General features: G+C 35.6%; 1 protein-coding gene across 1 annotated transcript in view; it reads left to right on the plus strand.

The window, feature by feature from the left end:
• The window catches only part of LOC139720870 (kinesin-like protein KIF28), a 53,116-nt gene extending 40,823 nt beyond the window's left edge, over window positions 1-12,293 (plus strand). Inside the window, exons 25-26 of the mRNA XM_071632206.1 lie at window positions 3,721-3,864; window positions 12,037-12,293. Of these exons, the coding sequence (XP_071488307.1) occupies window positions 3,721-3,864; window positions 12,037-12,150 (258 nt within the window). The 3' untranslated portion in view covers window positions 12,151-12,293. The remainder of the gene's footprint in view (window positions 1-3,720; window positions 3,865-12,036) is intronic.
• Window positions 12,294-18,801: the final 6,508 nt, after the last annotated feature.

Below are 18,801 nucleotides of genomic sequence, written 5' to 3' on the forward strand. Positions count from 1 at the left end.
GAAATTTCCTTCATTTGAAGTTTGCAGAGCAGTCCACAAACTATTTGACATCATGCAATCATTTCAGTGAGTTTTATATGGGAAAGTTGTGTATGTTTCAGCAACAAGTGTTCATTCTAAAGATGATGGCCAACAGACACCTAAAGCAGGAAGGAAAATGCAACAAAAAGTTTGTAAAAATTATCACTTATTTGCATACATCTGCAGCTCAATCTTTACTGTTTTGTGAAATACATTTGACTTCCTTTAAATCTAAGTACTTTATTTAAGAAAAAAGGCAACTTTCATGTACTGCTGTCGGGACATTTTTCTTGCATGTTCTTAAATACTTTAATGTGGCAGGATTTAATTCCATTCACAAATTAATCTACAGGACATGTCAAACATAAAGATTTCTTTACATTAACATTTGGCATTTACATCTCTGTGTTTGTTTGCATTTTTTTTTTGAGTGAGGGTTGCAGCTCCTATTTCTCATGTTAAGATCATTTTGCAGCATTGGTTTAAGACCACACTTGTGCTGGGGCTTGTGGAATGGAAGGGGAAGGGGAGTAGTGTTGTATTAAATCTGCCAAGAGTTCAGGAGCTAGAGTTTAGAGAAAGAAATCATCCCTTTGCTTTCAAACCTGAAATTAGATTTGCATCAAGGTAGGCATTTATAGTGACATATAAATTTGTGAAATTGTACTGAACAATGTGCTTTAATCAGTTAGGAGGGTTGACCACACCCATGCAGACATCTGTGGACTAAATTCCAAATTATATATCTTAAGCAGGCAAATGCAATTTTGGCCAAAATGTAATGATATTAGCAACCCAGGGGTTCAATATTTTGTCCAGGCCCCTCCTCCTCCAATCTCCATAAAATTTCATCAGTCCATGTTCATTCTTTTTCCTTGCATGCTGCTAAACCCATCCCAGCGCATGCCTCTAATTACTGGCTGGCTGGGATAAGGAGACTCTTGTGTGAAATGCAAGGTGCCCCCTTCTCTGCTCACTTCTGACATGTTTCTCTCTCACAATCAGGTGATACAGGGGCACAACTATGTCCGCAACAAGTCGCCAAACGGACATTCCGACGAGAATGTAAGCCAGTATTTTCCAAAGGCGCAAAAACAGAGGATGCTATATGATAATAGACATCCTGATGGTTGCACCCAGTATACACAAGCTTGTAACCTACTATAGTTCCTCATGGTCTATTTAACGTCAGACATCCTAGAATATCATACTCCCCATTCTAGATCACTGGAATTTCTGTGTATCATGTGCTAACTGAAACCATCTGGCTTTAATTCAGATTCTAGATAGTCTCTTTTCATTTCTCATGACACATACCTTCTCCCTTTTTTTTCTCTTTCTCTTTCTCTCTTCCCAATATAAATGAATGATGTGCAAGCTTATTTTGCAACAATATAGTTATATGTCCATCTGAGCCACAAATATGATGGTAAGATATAAGTCCTGCATGTAACTATGGGAGCAGAGTAAATCCAGTGTATTTTACATGGATCGTGATGAGTCTCTTACTACAGGAAAATTTTAGTATGTTGTTTTGGGCTTTCTCTTCTTGTTGGCTGTAGCATTTCATGCGTGGCAAATCGTTTTTCGCATGTATACATGATATACATAATATATCGCCTGAGTGTGCATGCGGGTGTGCATGCATGCACAATGCGCATATCTGTATCGTGTTCACATTGTACGTTACTAATGTTTTAATTATAATCAACATGATGGCAGCCCACATTGTGTGTGCCGACATGGGCTGCCGCCCAGTGATATCTCATCTTTATCTTTTAGTACCACAAACAAGTGATGCTTTGTAGGAGTTTCAAGTGAGAAGTTGCATACTAGTAATTGTTTCTGACATTTGCAAGCATTTTTGTAAAAATCTGTGTGAGCCATTTATTACCTGCTGCATACAGCAGATTGTGTTTTGTAATTATTATTCAAGGTTGTAACCTATCGCTGCACAGAAATACAGAGCCTCAAAAAGAGGAGAGATCATATTAAATGGTACTCAACCTTGACTGAAATTCCCGTCAGGAAATTGAAAGTTTTCAGAGAATGGCCTTGGCACTGAAAGATGATATGATGAACGCTAGGCACGCCAACTCGTCTCCCTACCAAGAGGCAAATTTTATGTAACATAGTATAGCTTTCCTGTCCTGAAAAAAAAAAGAGAAATAAAAAGAAAGTAATAACATATGCAGAAAACAAAGCTCAAGAGGAGACATTTAGGAGGGCTTGTATTGCGGAGGTCATTTCTACAATTTCACAGTGGTGAATAAACCTATGTGTGTGGACCTCTATGAGTTGTTAGCAAAGTAGCTTACAAGATAACTTGTAGCATGTTTATACAGTTCCTTAAATGGCGTTGTGTATATGTTTGTGTGTGAAGGTGCTTCCTAGGAGTATGTGGTACAGTAGAGCAACATCCTTTTATCTACTGCATTTCAGGTGTACGGCTGCTTATATCTCTTCCAAATGATCACGTACCCAATTAGGCATTTGATCTGTTGGATTAGTCCTGTCAAACGTTCAATGCTGATAGTGACCAGAGGGAAGGCATGATAGTTACCTTTTTTTATGATATCTGTGGAAGAATTTCTGAGAGATCGCATGGTAATGACATACCAATTTGCCATGCTGTGCTGATAAAGTTGTAAACATTAAGTGGAGGAAACTGCAGTATAAATGAATTGGCGGAAAAACTGAGCAATTTTGATATTTACTCAAACTGAAATTGTTATATCTTACCCAGTACTTCCTCTTGGAATTTCAAAGTATAGGAAAGCGTTCTCTTAAATAGATTCAGAGTACAAGTCAGTTTACCTACATGAGGGGTGTTACTGTGATGCATTGTCTTGAAATCACCTGTTTCAAAAAGTGATTATACATATATCCTTTATTCTGGAAACTTGTGTAAAAGGAAACTGCAAAGTTGTCAATTTTATGTCATATCCTCTCATATTCTTGAACCCATTCTTGCATCAAACCAAAAAAAAAAAAAAAAAAAAGAGAGAGACAAAAAAAAGAACAGTGCTTTTAAAACTATTGCTGACACACATCAAACTTGTAGGTCCACAAAGAGAATTACAAAGCATTCCATTTTACAAGTGATACTGTGTGTATATATATTTTTTTTTTTGGGAGGGGGAGAGGGTCTAAAAGCAATATTTGCGCAATATGAAAGACATGGAAAGAGAGAGATGAGAGAGAGAGAGGGAGAGAGAGAGAAAGAAAGAGAAAAGAGGGAGAGAGTTTTAGTGGTAGAACACTCAAGAAGCCTTTCTGTATACTTGGTTACCAATAAGGCTGAAGTTATTTGTTTGTTTGTTTCTGTGAATGCCACATAGATGTCAGAAATGGTGATTCAGATTATGAGTTTTGTGAAAAATGCAATGGAGTGTCAATACACATCATCTGCGCCACAAATCCATTCCCAGAACCATGCTTGGGAAGTGGTTTGTGGTAAAATGCAGCATTTCATCCATCTTTTCCCCTCATGGGCCAGCTATTGATGGAGCAGTGATACCTTATTGATGGGCCATGGAAATCTCCCATAAATTGGGACTCTAAACTGTATCATAGAAATGAAGCAATTGTTCTTTTTTTTTTTTACTTCAATGCATTTGAAATCCTTTTTGCACCTTGCAAAATTTTTCCCCGAGGTTGGTACCCCGGTATCTGATTTTCATCATTTCACACAAACAGGAGGACACAGTTAGCGTGTTCAGTTTTGAGCTAGATCCCGATCATCGAGTGAGCGAGGGTTTGGCTAACGGCCCCACCGCCTCCAATGGCCACAATGCCACGCCGTCTCTGAAGCCGGCAAACGGAAGATCTGCATCACCCGATGTAAGAAACCATGGCGATACCCACCCGTCTCTCCCCAGGGGGAGAAGAATCTGTAGCCCACTTATGTATTCTCCCTCACTCGCTGGCTCTTCTCATTCATGTCAAGGCTCATGTCAAGCTTACACTTACTCCTGTTCTACAATCAAAACAAAAAAATTCAAGAGGATTCTACAAACTGTGTGACTTCCGCAGCTATTATTCATTGCTCATAAGTTTCCTCTATTTTGCAGTCTCAAGAACAAAAATTCACACTTTTTTTCTGCCCACTGACACTTCCAACACTTTAGGGAGAACAAATGAAAAGCTTTTTCCTATAATAGCAAAGAGTAACATTTGCTTCTTTTCCCAGCACAGCTAACTTTTCATCTTTTACAGCACTGAACTAAGTCAACTTTTGTTACACTACTGAGCGCTATGTACATGCTTGTATCGCCTGTAGCACTGATGTAGTCTGCATGCTTCCATGTTAATACTTGAAAATGTCACTGCTTCATTCTCTAATGAGATGTTGCATATTTTCATGTAAAACTGTAAATAATATTACTCAACATGTTTGCACTCTACTAATGCCTTTGATCACCATACCTTGTTTTTGTGTTGATGTAACACAGGCTGCAACTGTGATTACTCCTCACTTAACTTTTCTTTGCCTAAAATATATATTTCATATCCTGATGTGTGTAGAATGTGTATACTTGCCTTTTAAATAAAGATAATTATGCACTTCAACATGTTAACAGTGACATGTAGATTGTCTCACTTTAATTCAACAGATTGTTCAACTTAACACCTGTGTATGTACTCACATGTCTGTAGTTACATTTTTCTTTTGTCCATGTAATTTCAGACACTTTGTTCAATTGGAGCTCTTGTTTGGATATATATTTTTGTGTTTACTTTTTTCTCCCAGATGTTAATGCATGTTGACTTTACAGGGCATTTTTTTTTTCAACTACCAACATCTTGTTATCCTTTTCCAGTCTGAGATGGTGCATTGCAAGAACAGACTTTAATGTTTGTGATGTGTATCCGTGTGTGATTTGTCATAGGTGTACGGCAAACAAGATTTAATGAAAGTGTATGTTATGGTTGTATGTGCAGACTGTGAGAATATATGTGATTCTACTTGAATATGTACCAATATTTAGCAATAAAGCCTTGTTCTTTCATGCTTTTTACGGGCAACAGGTGTCAAGGTACAAATCATTTGACAAAATCTTATATTTCCCCTCTACTTAAATCGCTGTTATATTTCTTTCCTGAAAAAATATGTTGATGTGCAAGTGGCTTTGAGTGTTTGATGGCAGCTTTACAATATATGAGAGTTAAGAATCCCACTACCATGTCCAGAATTCAAGTGTCTCATAGCAACCCATTGTAAATGCTTGTGAAGATTTGTATTTTGATATGGTCCCAGATTTTTTCTTTTCTTTTCAAATCTCAGCCTAGAATGTAAAACCCACTTTCCATCAGAAATGTTTCCCAAAAAGAGGTTGGATGTGTGGGATGAATGAATAATTGGATATTCATGGTAAAAATGTATTTCTTGGAATGTCTGTGTCTTTACATGATAACTGTATCAACAAATTCAAAACACATTCTGCATTTTGAATGCATGGTGTTTGGTTTTTATTCAGGTGCTTCAAAAAAAAAAAGTGGTAGAAATCTGTTATACTGTCTTTGATGTCAAAACTACCTTGGTGTTGTAGCCCACACTTCACATTATAAAAAAAAGATAATATACTGCACTATGTTTTTGTTCAGATTTTGCTCAGACACAATCTGAGACTACTTTGTGTGTTAATCTACTGTCATGATAAAGGAGGAAAAGGTTTCTGTTGCTTTGCCATGTATGTTCTTCACTTTTGAAGATGCAACCAAAAACAAAGAGAAAATTACAGAGAACTCCTGCAGAAAAAAAAATGGCTGTTTTATATGACTTTGTACGTCTTCAATATTTGCATCTTGATTAGCTTAGTTTAGGCCTATGCATGAAGGGTATCAATGGGCTTTTTTTAATGTTCCAATTACAGTCTGTAAGATGGACAGTATTAACAGAAAATAAAATGACTCATGGGTTTGGTGAAAACAAGATGAATTGGATAAGGGATTACTGACTGTTATTGCTTTCAAATCATATCACAAATTATTGGGCAATTCACAAAGCTATGAGTATGAGTATTGAACCCATGGCAATTGATCAAAATTCAAGTAATGAGATGGAGACCTTTTGTACATTGATTAAGAATTAACATATTGTAGATTTTTGCTGGCAAACAATCTGTTGCCCATGGATTTTTAATGAATTGATATATATACCGTTTGTATATATTTTTCTCTTTTTTTTTTGGGGGGGGGGGGGGGGGTCTGGGATGTTCCTAAGAATGAAGTCCAAAACCTACAAGGTCAAAGTTCACTGAAAGTGAATCACCCATTATCCTCGATTCATGTACCAAATTCCCCCAGTCTTGTCAGCAATCACTGCTACTCTCTTGCCGCTGTTCACACTTATGTTTTGGCCCACACCACGGAGACCAAGTCCCCTGTCATGCTCTGTCCTATTTGTATTTCTCGTTTGTAGATGCAACAGGTTCAAACGGCGGCTACGGGAAAGAAACCTCAGTCGGGTGTTTGTGCCGTTATGTAGGCTTTTTGCCTCAAATGTGAGGAAAATTTGGAATGAAATGTGTGCTTTCTTCATCTAGAGATGCCTGCCGCTGTTAATGCCCATATCGATTCCAACCTCAAATTGCTTGCATGCCTTTTCACTGGGTTATATGGGATCTGTCTGTCTATCTCTTTCTGATCTCTTCAGCTTCATCTATATCTGTTTGATTCTATCAAGCATTTGAGTATTTAATCCTTCTTGATGATTATCAGCATGTCGAGAGAGAATATATCTTTCCCTGAGAGTTGAATAGACCAGTTTATCATTAATGTAAACCTTCTGTTCAAAGGGGTTTGAACCTGTTGGTCCTTTGGTCACTTGCATATACCCATAAGCAGGGCCACCAAAAATGAAAGACGGGCCACCAAATTTCAAAAAAGGGCAAATTTGATGGCCCGCCTCGGGCCACCAAAATTTTTTGAAAAGTATGTCAATAAATTTGTTGAAAAGTATGTCAATAAATTTGTAACTTTTTGCGCCGGAAATTAACAATTAAATTTGTTTAAAGGATGGATGAAAAGGACTGAATGAGTGCATGAGAGTGAGTGTTGCGAGTTTGTTGAGGTTTATTTATGAGTAGATATGTCCAACTTCCAATTTTTGTTACGATAAAACTTAAATATTTGACTCATTAAAAAAAACTAGGACTTTTAATGTTTTTTATTGTTTTTTTTTTTTTTTTGGGGGGGGGACCAAATTTTTCTCTTGGGCCACCAAAACTTTGAAATTGAGGATTTTGGTGGCCCCATCGGGCCACCAAGCAAAAAAGTTAATATGGAGCCCTGCCATAAGCATTGATAATTACGTCCTTGTGGTCATATAAATCATAATTTCGGTTAATTATGTTCAAATTTATCAATATTACCTGTTGGGACCTACAAATGAGGCACTGAATTACTGCATCAAATAGGATTTGGTATTTGGAACTCATATTACTTATTGAAATATTCTTTTTGATATGTTGTGCGATGCATATCTTTGGTTATTAAAAATAGTATCTATTTAAAGATGGGTGCAAAAACTCTTGACTTTTAGTAAACTGGTCTGTGACAACTCCCTTCATCCAGTGTTTATGTTAAAGTTCTATAGTCTACCTCTTTTAAACTGCTATCATCATACATATTATCACTCATAATGAAATTATGAATGTACTTTGATATTTAAAGTGTGTGAGTTTGTGTTTGCGTGTTTGTATGTGTGTATCAAATATTTGGGATGTTGTCATGTTGCCATTACTGTATCACCAATGTGGATGCAGATTGTGTGATGAAATTCATGATTTGAAGAAGATGTATATGCCAGATATACTTCAGTTGCTGAAAAGAGCAATATTATCATATGCATCTTTTTCTGAATAATCAGACAGTTGTGTTAATATTTTTGTCAACTGCTGTCCATCCAAACTTATGAGGTAATAGAGCCTCACCTCAAAAAAAAAAAAAAAAGGAAAAGAAAAATTTGGTTTCACTTATTTCTAATTATTTGCAGCACTGAATGTTGAGCTCTTTTTAAAGCAGTTTCATATTTACTTGGTTTCATTTTGATCATTCTTTTTTGTTAACTTTCATTGCAATGTATGTTTGAAGCTTGCATGCGCAAATTATTCACTGTGTGGTGGCTTCGAACTGCTGATATCATCATTGCTGTACACCTAAATTATCACTCATTATGACACATCAGTTCATGAAAGTATATGATGGATATTGTGTCTCTGAAGTGTATTCATGTAGCATGAAATCTTGTTCGTAAGTTTCACAAGCAGTCACAGTCTTTTATGCAAATTAGATGAAGTGATGATGTCATCACCACACAAGTCTTCCGCTGACCTAAACACCTCCACAGATTAAATAGTTTTAATCAATTCAAATAGACAAAAAATTATATTCATTACATCAGTTTGCTCTAGAGATATATTGACTTCAGCATATTACAAGTTTAAAGGGGCAGGGTGGTATCTTCACAATGATTAATGAAGTAATTTATGTTCGTTCATAACATATTGGAGACGTGAGGTTGTGACATTAATGACTATCTAATTTAAATGTGTCTGATGTGATGAATATTACCATTTTGTGAAAATAATGATAATGATAATAATAAAGGACATTTATATTATGCAGCTAATATAATAATATGCTCTACTGAACATGAATGTTATGTACAATTCCAAAACTTCCTCATTCTTACTCGCCATGGCCTATGTTAGATAAAACTGGTACCATTCTGCTAGTTTAATTTGGCCTTTTCATTAACTTGTTGAAGACTAGTCCCAAGTACTCAGTATACTTGGTCATGTGTCTGTGGGAAATTGTGTTACAGCAAAGTCAGTGGGTCCTCAATAGATTAAAATCAACTTTAATATGGAGTATAGAGTTCCACTGCAGTGCAGAGCACTGTCATCAATACCCTTTTGAGAATGTTTGTCAAACAGCTTAGTACTTTTTGAGATCTTCTTTGTTATTGTCAGGAATTGTATTGTGAAATAGGAAGTCAGCGTACAATGAGTTTCATAATGTGATCATTTGCACAGATTTATTATTCCCACGACCCAATCCAGCAGTTGACTGTTCACAAGTAGTCAGCTACAGAAATTCTTTCTTACCAATCCATTAAGAATTACAATGAGTTTCATAATGTGATCATTTGCACAGATTTATTATTCCCACGACCCAATCCAGCAGTTGACTGTTCACAAGTAGTCAGCTACAGAAATTCTTTCTTACCAATCCATTAAGAATTACAATAAGTACATGTGTAAGTACAAAGTTGCAGCAAACCTCTAGAAAGTTATAGGGTTGTTCTACAACTATCAATGGGAAATTACTTACAAGATCTGAATGCATTGTGAGAATGACTTGTTAGCTGCCACTAACATGCGTTTCTCACCATAATACTGCGAGTGATCCTATATGCCAATGACAGTCAAATGCAAAGCACTAAAAAATGCATGTTTACCTTTTATAAGCAGCGCTCTATGAATTGTCAGCATTCATCTCAGTACTAACTGCTTGCCAAATTTACCTGTTTTTGTTTTGAACATTTCATTGCAAGTGTAATTTCAATTAATTTCAGTTGTTATTTCACTTCCTTTTTTTTTTTGGAGGATGTGCAAATGACAGATACTGTTTTGTTTTAAAGGGATAGTACAGTATTGGTGGAGATGAAAATTGGGCTTTTAACTTTTTGCGAGATACCAAGAAAACACTTATGATATAGTACAGAGCATACCATTTTAAGAGGAATTCAAAGTTTATTTGATGAAAATCGGGTTTGGAGTGAATGAAACATCCAAAAACAAAGTAAAACAAAGCAATCGTAATAAAGTGTGGGTCCCACACTTTATAGAATCGCTCTTTTTTGGATATCTCAGCCATTTCAAAACCAATTTTCATCAAATAGACATTGAATTCCTCATAGAATTACATGCTCTTTCATATTTCATAAGAGGTTTCTCATTATCTCACCAAAAAATGTTAAAAACCTGAAATTATGTCTCAACCAAAACTGTACGATCCCTTTAAGAACAGCTGAGATAATATACACTGTTAGTATTAGAACAATTTCAGAACATGTTAATTATCACCATTGTGGCTCGTAAAGTATTTTATGTGTATGCTGGAAATATTGTAATATATGCTTTTTACATCAGTGTGATATCAGAGTATTATCAAACATCACTATCTTCCATTTTAATTTTGAGAAATATTTCAGTTAATCAGCTATAACTTTCAGTTTCTCTTTTGACCATGAGCGTGATGACAAAGAGAGACATGAGTTTCATACTACTTGCCTTTTTGTCTACTGCATTTTCTCCTGAATTCCCTATCAAAGATGCTATTCTCCATGTCTATGAATTAATGAAAATACAAACTCTAATTGTGTGCTCAAAGTACATGTCACTCATGCATTCATTTCATCATCCTGTCTTCCCTGGATCATACATTGAACATCATTGCTTTTGCCTTAATGTCATGACTTGATACTTTACATCTTTGCATTCATTATTTTTCCCCATTTGCAGCTTTCTAGTGATTATTGTCTCATCCTTTCATTGTCATTCCTTGCAGTAATAGTAATCGTCTTGCCAATTATCAAAATGAATGATTGTTATTATATATATAATGTATATATCTGGTGCATGCAGGATCATGGCGCATCTTAAGATCATTTTATGTCACTGCCAACAGATTGCCAGAAAAGTACGTGCAACTTGTCACATTCACGCATCAAAAGACAGTAGCGTATATAGCACCTTGATTTCATCTAGGTTGTGTTGTTAGACCCATCTTCCTGGTCATTGGTCACCTACTGTATATTGCACTTCCCAAGGGAATCATATGCAAATAAGACTACAAAAGAAGAGTTACAGTGAGAATCTGATAACAAAATTATGACCATCGAAGGGATAGTGAATCAGTCTACTATAACATCCAACAGTTACCTCCAAAATGTTATCTCTTTTGTTTTAACATGATACACCTTTATGAAGAATTTTAATGTTTTGTATTGGTGACAAAGGACCAAACAGTGTTGATTTTGTGGAATTAGAATGAAGGAGTGAATATTCCTTCTGTTTAAAAACTTATCTCCATAGTGCATATGGAGTAGAATCTTGAAGAAATTGATGAAATGTGTGTGGAAGGTACCCTCCCCCCCCCAAAAAAAAAAAGGAAATAAGGAACACAATAAGGACCATTTTATCTCTCCTTCTACAAAGAGCTCATTGGAGACACCAAGAAGAAGTCATATTTCATAGCTTGCTTCAAATTATATGGTCATAATTTTGTTCTCGAATTCTTCTGAACTTTTAAATTTGGTGAATTGCTTTTCATTCAAGACAATAATTTTGTTGGAGCAAATCATTCAAATGTACTGTTCCATTGTCACTAGATGTACATCAGAAAATTTATTTCAGTTCTGTTTCATCTATAGCCTACAAGTGAAAAGCAAATAACATCGGCAACCCCACTTATAGTGTGACAGATTGGCTAAGTAAATGATAGTGCTTTATGATCATGTCAAACAGAATATATAATACTTCAGAATATACCTGAGACAAAGTTTAGAAGTGAGGAAGAATGTGCAGTCTAGCAAAAGATTCTGTATCATTGACTGCAGTCTAATCAATATCTCTAATTTTTATTGTTATATCAATGGGAACTGCAATGTAATCACACAGAAGGTCCATCCAATACATTGCTGACTCTTTTGCATTGTTCTACAGAGAAAAAATAGATTCAGTTCTAAATCACGAATATGCAGGATTTGATTAAGTTTAGCAGATTAAGGAGAGTAAAGTTGGGATCACGTATGGAAAACACAATGATGGTTTAACTGATCCACTTCATCGAAAACAAGATCACAAGTCAAATATTAGAATTGGTGTAACTGAGCATATTTACATAGCATGTGGGCGGTAGATAAAATCTAGCTCTGATAGCATCTTACTTTGTCGATTCACTGTGTTGACCATGCTGTGTTCTTATTTTTCTCCTTTCCTGTAGCTCATGCATCTACAGCAATCCAAGTCTGGCGGAAGTAACAGCTCCACTGTTGTCAGAACAAACACCAATGGCGAGAAGGTTTCAGGAGGGAGCAAAGCTTGTGTTGTCATGTGAGCTGACACTCAAACAAGGACACAATGACTGACAAAAGAGTGAAACAAAAGATCTATGATGTAACAGCAATGAATGGGAGGGGGAAAAAATGATGCACCTATCATGAACATATCTCCTGTACGCGATGCAAGTGTAGTTTTGAGTCTAACTGTGGGACACGGCTGCTCTGTACTGTGAAGAAAAAGTTTATGCACTTGCTCATAGCAACGCCAACATTTGGAAATATTGTTTTGCTCATAGCAACGCCAACATTTGGAAATATTGTTTTCTTTTACAGTGCTCAGTTGAAGAGTTCTCTGGGCACAATGTGCATCTTGACAGTTTCTAGGAAATATCGGTGACTTTGTAATAGCTCATATCATTCTAATGATTAAGAGTTTTGTGGCTTTTGGATTTTTATCGGTCAGCCTAGTTAGAGGAAACAAACTCACATTAGCCCTTTTGGATCCACTGCCTAGAAATGCCCTGTACACAGTATCAGTGTAGCTGCCCATGGTTCTGACAGAACAGAAGCACAGGGTTCACATGTTTTCCTGTGACCTATTCCTGCATGCATGCCAGTTTTTTAATGTAAAAGCCTTCGATTTTGCAAAGTGCATCATGACTTTAAAAATTCATAATAAGCATGCTCCAGCTCAACTTTACCTCATGTCCTCAGTATCAGCTTTTGGTGTCTTCCAAGCATTTCACAAGAAACAATGTTCATCAGCAGTCCAAACAAACCATAGCTTTAACAATATTAAGTCTCTGTGTTGAGATGATGAATGCAGCCGTCCCTGGAATTTTCTACCTGTTCTTCTAGGATGGAACAAACTCTGCTGATAACCTGGCTTTGTAATGTAAGGTGTAGCTCTTTTTATAAATTGCTGTATGGATTCATAGTGATATAAACACAAATTGGTAAATCTGTTCCGAGCTGATTGATATTCTCTTAAATGTCTGCCCAATTGCTGAGCACTGAGCAGAGTATTAGAATCACCTCTTCATTGGAATCAATTTTCTTGCTGCTGTCAGTGCCTACATTGCAGGGAAATTAAGCAACTCCACTTCAGAAATTTGTCAGCTTGGGATTCCAGTAATTAGATGAAAGATTAGTCAGTCCATCGTAGAATGTTGATGGATTTCTGAGAATGTATTTATGATGTATTTCTTGCAGAGAGCATTGATCCACGGCAGCTGTAAAGTAATGGTATTCAGTACATCCCTCACATTACTTTATGAAAAAAAAGTGTGCTACTGACTTCAAGAAACAGTGCTTGACAATAAGCGATCACCCAGTGTTAATGTGTTTAAAGAAAGGGATGGTTGAAATAGCTAACCCTTGTAATTTCTAATTAGATACAGAAATATTTTTATGTGACAGTTTGGTTTTTTTTTTCCCTCTTGGTGATATATGGTTAATCTTTCATGTGTACCCATTTACATAATTACCATTTTGTATGATGTTGCACAGTTGTCATTTTGTGTGATGTGATATATTCCTTGTTGCCTTATTGGAGATTGATAAATTAGGTGTCATTTTTTAGTTCTACAAACATCATGTACAAGGTACGAAAGCTCTAAAATATATTGTTTTGAAAACATTTTAGCGATGTAAAAAAAAGAACAGAGGAAATATTTGAACAAAAATGGACAATATAAAACTGACTGACAATCATTATTCAGTCAGACCATGGTAGTATCTCCTTAGTCATACATGACAAGATATTAATCGGTAGAAATCATTGCTAATTTTTAAGTTCACTACAGAGAAAATATTTCAAAGGCAGTGTGCTCCTAGTGTCCTCCATAGGACACATCCTTTATGTGCAAAACAATAATCCAACTCAGGCCACTGCACACACATGTATGGCATCTTAAGAGGCCTGTCACTTTTCCACATGAATGCATTCATATTGACTGCTTTCAAAACAACTATCCCTTATTATTTTATATTGGCAAACAAGAACTGCGGCCATGAACAAGCTATGTATCATTTTAGAGAGGGGAAAATATAGTCTCTATCTTCTGCATTCAATTCATTCAGTGATGATAGCAACTTTATCATCTTCTGGATATCCCATATGTGGCCTCTGGATGTTTAAACCAACTACAGGATATCCTTTTTTTTAGCCTGATATGATTTAAAATAGAAAATTAAAGCATATTTGTCTCTCTCTCTTTTTGTTTCCAAAATATAACAGAAATTCCATTTTTCTTAATGCTCTCATTAAATAACAAAATATGCCTTTTTGGCTACCTCCTCTGAAAGAATTGCTTATATTGGAATAAGAATGAAACCCGTGCATACAGTTTGCTCACTATCTAATATGTGTTGTGCTCATGAAATTATGATGAATTACATGTAAATTGCATGGAAAGTGCAGTCATGTACACGTTGTATTCATATCTGATGGAAATTGTGTTGATATATATATTTGTTACTTTGATATATTTAAGCAGATTATCTTTCCTGCCTTTAAGAGAATTTTTTTTTCCAAGAGTAATACAGTATCTGTCTGTACATAGAGAAAGGGTGTGTGCATGTGTATGTGTGTGTGTGTGTGTGTGTGTGTGTGTGTGTATGTGTAATATCAGCTATGCAAATATGCAATATTGATATGTGTGTACAAGAGTGTGTAGTCTGTAACTGTGCTATATGAACTGTGTTCACAATGGATGTATATTTTTAGATATTGTGTGATCTACTGATAAATAAATTCATATAAATATGAATATGATTTCTTCTGATGCTCACGCAAAGACTACTTTCCTGTGCAAGTTTACAGTTTCTATTTATATACCTGGAAATGTTTGTGATATTTCTATCACAAGAATGAACGAATTTAGGAAGTTAAATATATCTTGTTTGAAGATATTTCAGTTTAAGATATGTAAATCCTGTTATGTGAGCTATCTCAGAAATTACTTCCCGACTTTTGCTTCATATCTAATGGAAATGTTATGTACATATCAAAATTAATCTTTAGTAAGCATTATTTTGTGCGTTATTTCATGAAGGTTTGGTAATTATGAATATGCCTTTATTGACCTCTTTCTTGGTCCACATGCTGGTCTGTGTGTTTTACCAGTGAAAAAAATTATGGTATTGAGGCAGCAAAGTCAGGTAAGGGAAGTGGTAACCTACAGTTTGATAAGAAGATATTCTGATATTTCATTCGATACAAATCATGAACAGAAAGTTTTCAGTGAAGTGATATAAATATTTTGGATTATTCATTGTTTATGATGGTGTAGATGATCTTTGGGTCAAATGAGCAACTTCTCTGGCATGTTTTTGATACTTTTGCATGTCACTCTGATGTGAAGGTCCTGGACAGAATTTTGTATGTGGGACAACAAAATGAGGGGAGGACTACAAAATGATTCTGCAGTGTATATAGACGAATATCCCAGTATCTGTAATACATGGTGGTATCTTTCAGAATGCAAGTGTAGTATATTTTCATTCTGAGCTAATCATTGTATGGACAAACCAAACCTGTCTTATCATCAAAATTCCTGTCTAGATGCATGTATTTGATCTTTGATGAAAGAACAATGTTTTGGAGAAAACAAACTAAACAAAAGACTAGTGATCATCTTTGTCATTTCTAAAAAGTGTATGTGTGGTCTATTTATACTTTTAAGTTGTGGAGAAACCAGAAATTAAAGTTGCCCTGTGGTAAGAACCATTTGGCAGCCCTACTAGGTTGTATTTTTTTCATAATACCTATGTGAGTATGCAGTACTTTGATAGGAATGCAGAATTTATCACAGGATCAAGTGGTTTGCAGAGATGGTATGGTCTCTCTGTGTGTGTGTTGGGGGGGGGGGGGGGAGCCATGCACATTAATCATGTGACCATGGGTTACCTGAAATATGCAGACCAACATCTTACATAACAAGCTTTTTTTCAATTAAGGCCTACAAGGTTTTAGATGTTGTACACTCTGTGTAGTGTGAACACACTACTGGTTCTTAACCCTTTGAGGATAAGTCCTGCCTGATTATACTCTGGCAAGTGTCTATGGAAAATGTGTATTATAGCAAAATCAGTCCATCATCAGTGGGTTTATGACTTGATGTATTCAGAGTCGGTCCATTTGACCGTCCAAAAATGACAGGGACAGTTAGACATTCTTCACATTTTTGTTTGGTTGATTTTTCTCTTCTTCTTTTACTTGAATGGCAGCATGTCTAGAGACCACTGATTATTTTTTGGAAATCATACAGTATTTGATACCACAGGCTTGACCTATCTACCAGTGGTATCTTTACCCTTTGCAGTTACGTTTGATTATTTGTCAATAGATCAATTTAAAGGAACAATACTTGTAAATGTCAGTGCATAATATATCCGTCCAAACTATTGACATGCCTTGATAAGTAGGTTTATATCTTCAGAGTACAGATCAATGTCAAGATCTATGACTTAAATTTCCCATTAGCGTAGTGAAAAGATAAAGAGATCGATATTCTAGTGATTGAACAATGTCAAGAAAGCAAATCATTTCTTTAGTTGTCCTTTGTTTTCATAATATGATTACCATGCGATAGTCTTTCATTTGTAAATAATCATTGGTGTGTGATCATCACATTGCGACAGCTTTATACTTCCATTTCTGTTTCTAGTGTTGTGACATATCAAACCTTGAATGATTTGTAGATTTCTAGCACTTCTAATAAATACCATGTACGCAAAGTAAAAGAAAAAGAGGAATGTTTGTCTGGCCATTTATTTTGTTTCTATCAGTGATTGGATCATTGTGATGTTTGCTGGAAGATGAGGGAGGTAAGAGGTTACATTTTGATAGGTGCGTGTGATTTCACACAATTTATGTGTTGGAGTGTCATTGTGTTCTGAGCTAGCATATGTATTTATTTCAAGTGTTGAAGGACTATGTCCCTTCCCCTTTCTAATGACCTTTGAAGTTTAATTGCAGTCAAAACTGCAAAAGGTAAGGTTTGTCATATAGACCGTAGGTGTTCATTAACATGAAATTTTTGTATGAACGTACATGCTTCATAAAAAAACCAAACATCTAAATCATGTAACATTTCGAGACTTTGGACAGAAGTTAGTCAAGACATCAAACTTTAGTTTTCTTTTGTCTTAAAATAGATTTATCCAATCAGCTCATCTATATTTTGCAGATTTTTTTTCACCCTTATTGAATGTGATTATATTAAGCTATACACATTTGATAGAGGCAATGCACCTCTTCTTAAGGATAAGGTATTATTGCAGTGTTTTTAATCTGTATTATGACTGCATTATTTGTTGTCTGTGTCAGTGCAAGATATATGTTTGAAATGATGGGGGGCTACACATATAAGGGCAATGTTGTACTATGCAGTTGTGGTGTTAGTTCAAATCTGGAGTGCAACTCTACATCACGGTTAAGTTGACTTAATCAAATAAAGTAATATCAGACAACTTGATTTTAAAGTTTCACATATTTTTTACTGAACAGTACAATGCCTGGTATATGCAAAATGATGGAGTCAATAATCTCATCACCTCACAACCCCTCCCAATTTTTTAGACTCAAAACATTCAAAATATTTTTGGAGGATGATTTTCCTTATACAACCTCTTTCCCCTCAAAGCTATAATTGCTTGGTTATTACAAAATTAGAATTGATAAGAATCAAGGCTACATCTTATTCTCACTGATTTCATGTCAAAAACTAAAATCTTGTGGGAATTGGAATTTCAAGGGGAACCTGATGAGGAGATAATATATGGTTGGGAGTACAATATCACTGATTTTTGAAAACCTTTCTTACCCTAAGAAATCTGATGAAACCTTCACCATTCTGTATTCCTAATACTACTTCATTCGTTAAAGCCAAGTTGAACATGCAGTTGAATTTCATTCCAAACAAGATCACAAATGCGCTAAAATTTAATGCCTTAAAGGACAAGTTCACCTTTACAAACATAAGGATTAAGAGAATGTAGCAACATTAGTAGAACACATCATTGAAAGTTTGAGGAAAATCAGTCCATCGGTTCAAAAGTTATGAATTTTTGAAGTTTTTGTGCAGTACCCGCTGGATGAGAAGACTACTGCAACGCATAAATAACTTAGATGTCACATGCGTACAACAATATAAGGAAAATATAAAGAGAATTTCACAAAATTCCATCTTTTGAAAAAAGTACACATTCCCCTGACTCCTTACCGACAAATGTTATGGGTAATATTATTCCCCCTGCCTTTAGAAAGAGGCAAGTCAAGTGCTCTTTTATCATGCAAAAAAAGTGAAAATATGTTGAATTTTCTTTTACATTTTCTTTATACTGTTGTACGCATTATGACTCACAAGCTGAAGTAGTCTCCTCATCCAGCGGTTCCAACACAAAAATTTAAAAAATTCATAACTTTTGCATCGATTGTCCGATTTTCCTCAAACTTTCACTGATGTGTTCTACTGATATTGTTGCATTTTCTCAATCCTTATGTTTATGAAGGTGAACTTGTCCTTTAAAGTACCACGTTACCAGTAAACAGTATTTTTTCCGCAGTGACTGATTTAAACCAGAAAACATGACTATAATATGTAACATAAGCAATAGACAATTGACTGAAAAGACATGACGTCTTTGTGTGTGTGATGGTAAGGTGGGGTGGTGGATTTCAGATTTTAGCCTTTCAGCGTCGT

Source organism: Diadema antillarum, unplaced genomic scaffold (assembly GCF_040938485.1).
Source record: "Diadema antillarum isolate AM-2024a unplaced genomic scaffold, OU_Dant_1.0 scf00000012, whole genome shotgun sequence".
Taxonomy (NCBI): domain Eukaryota; kingdom Metazoa; phylum Echinodermata; class Echinoidea; order Diadematoida; family Diadematidae; genus Diadema; species Diadema antillarum.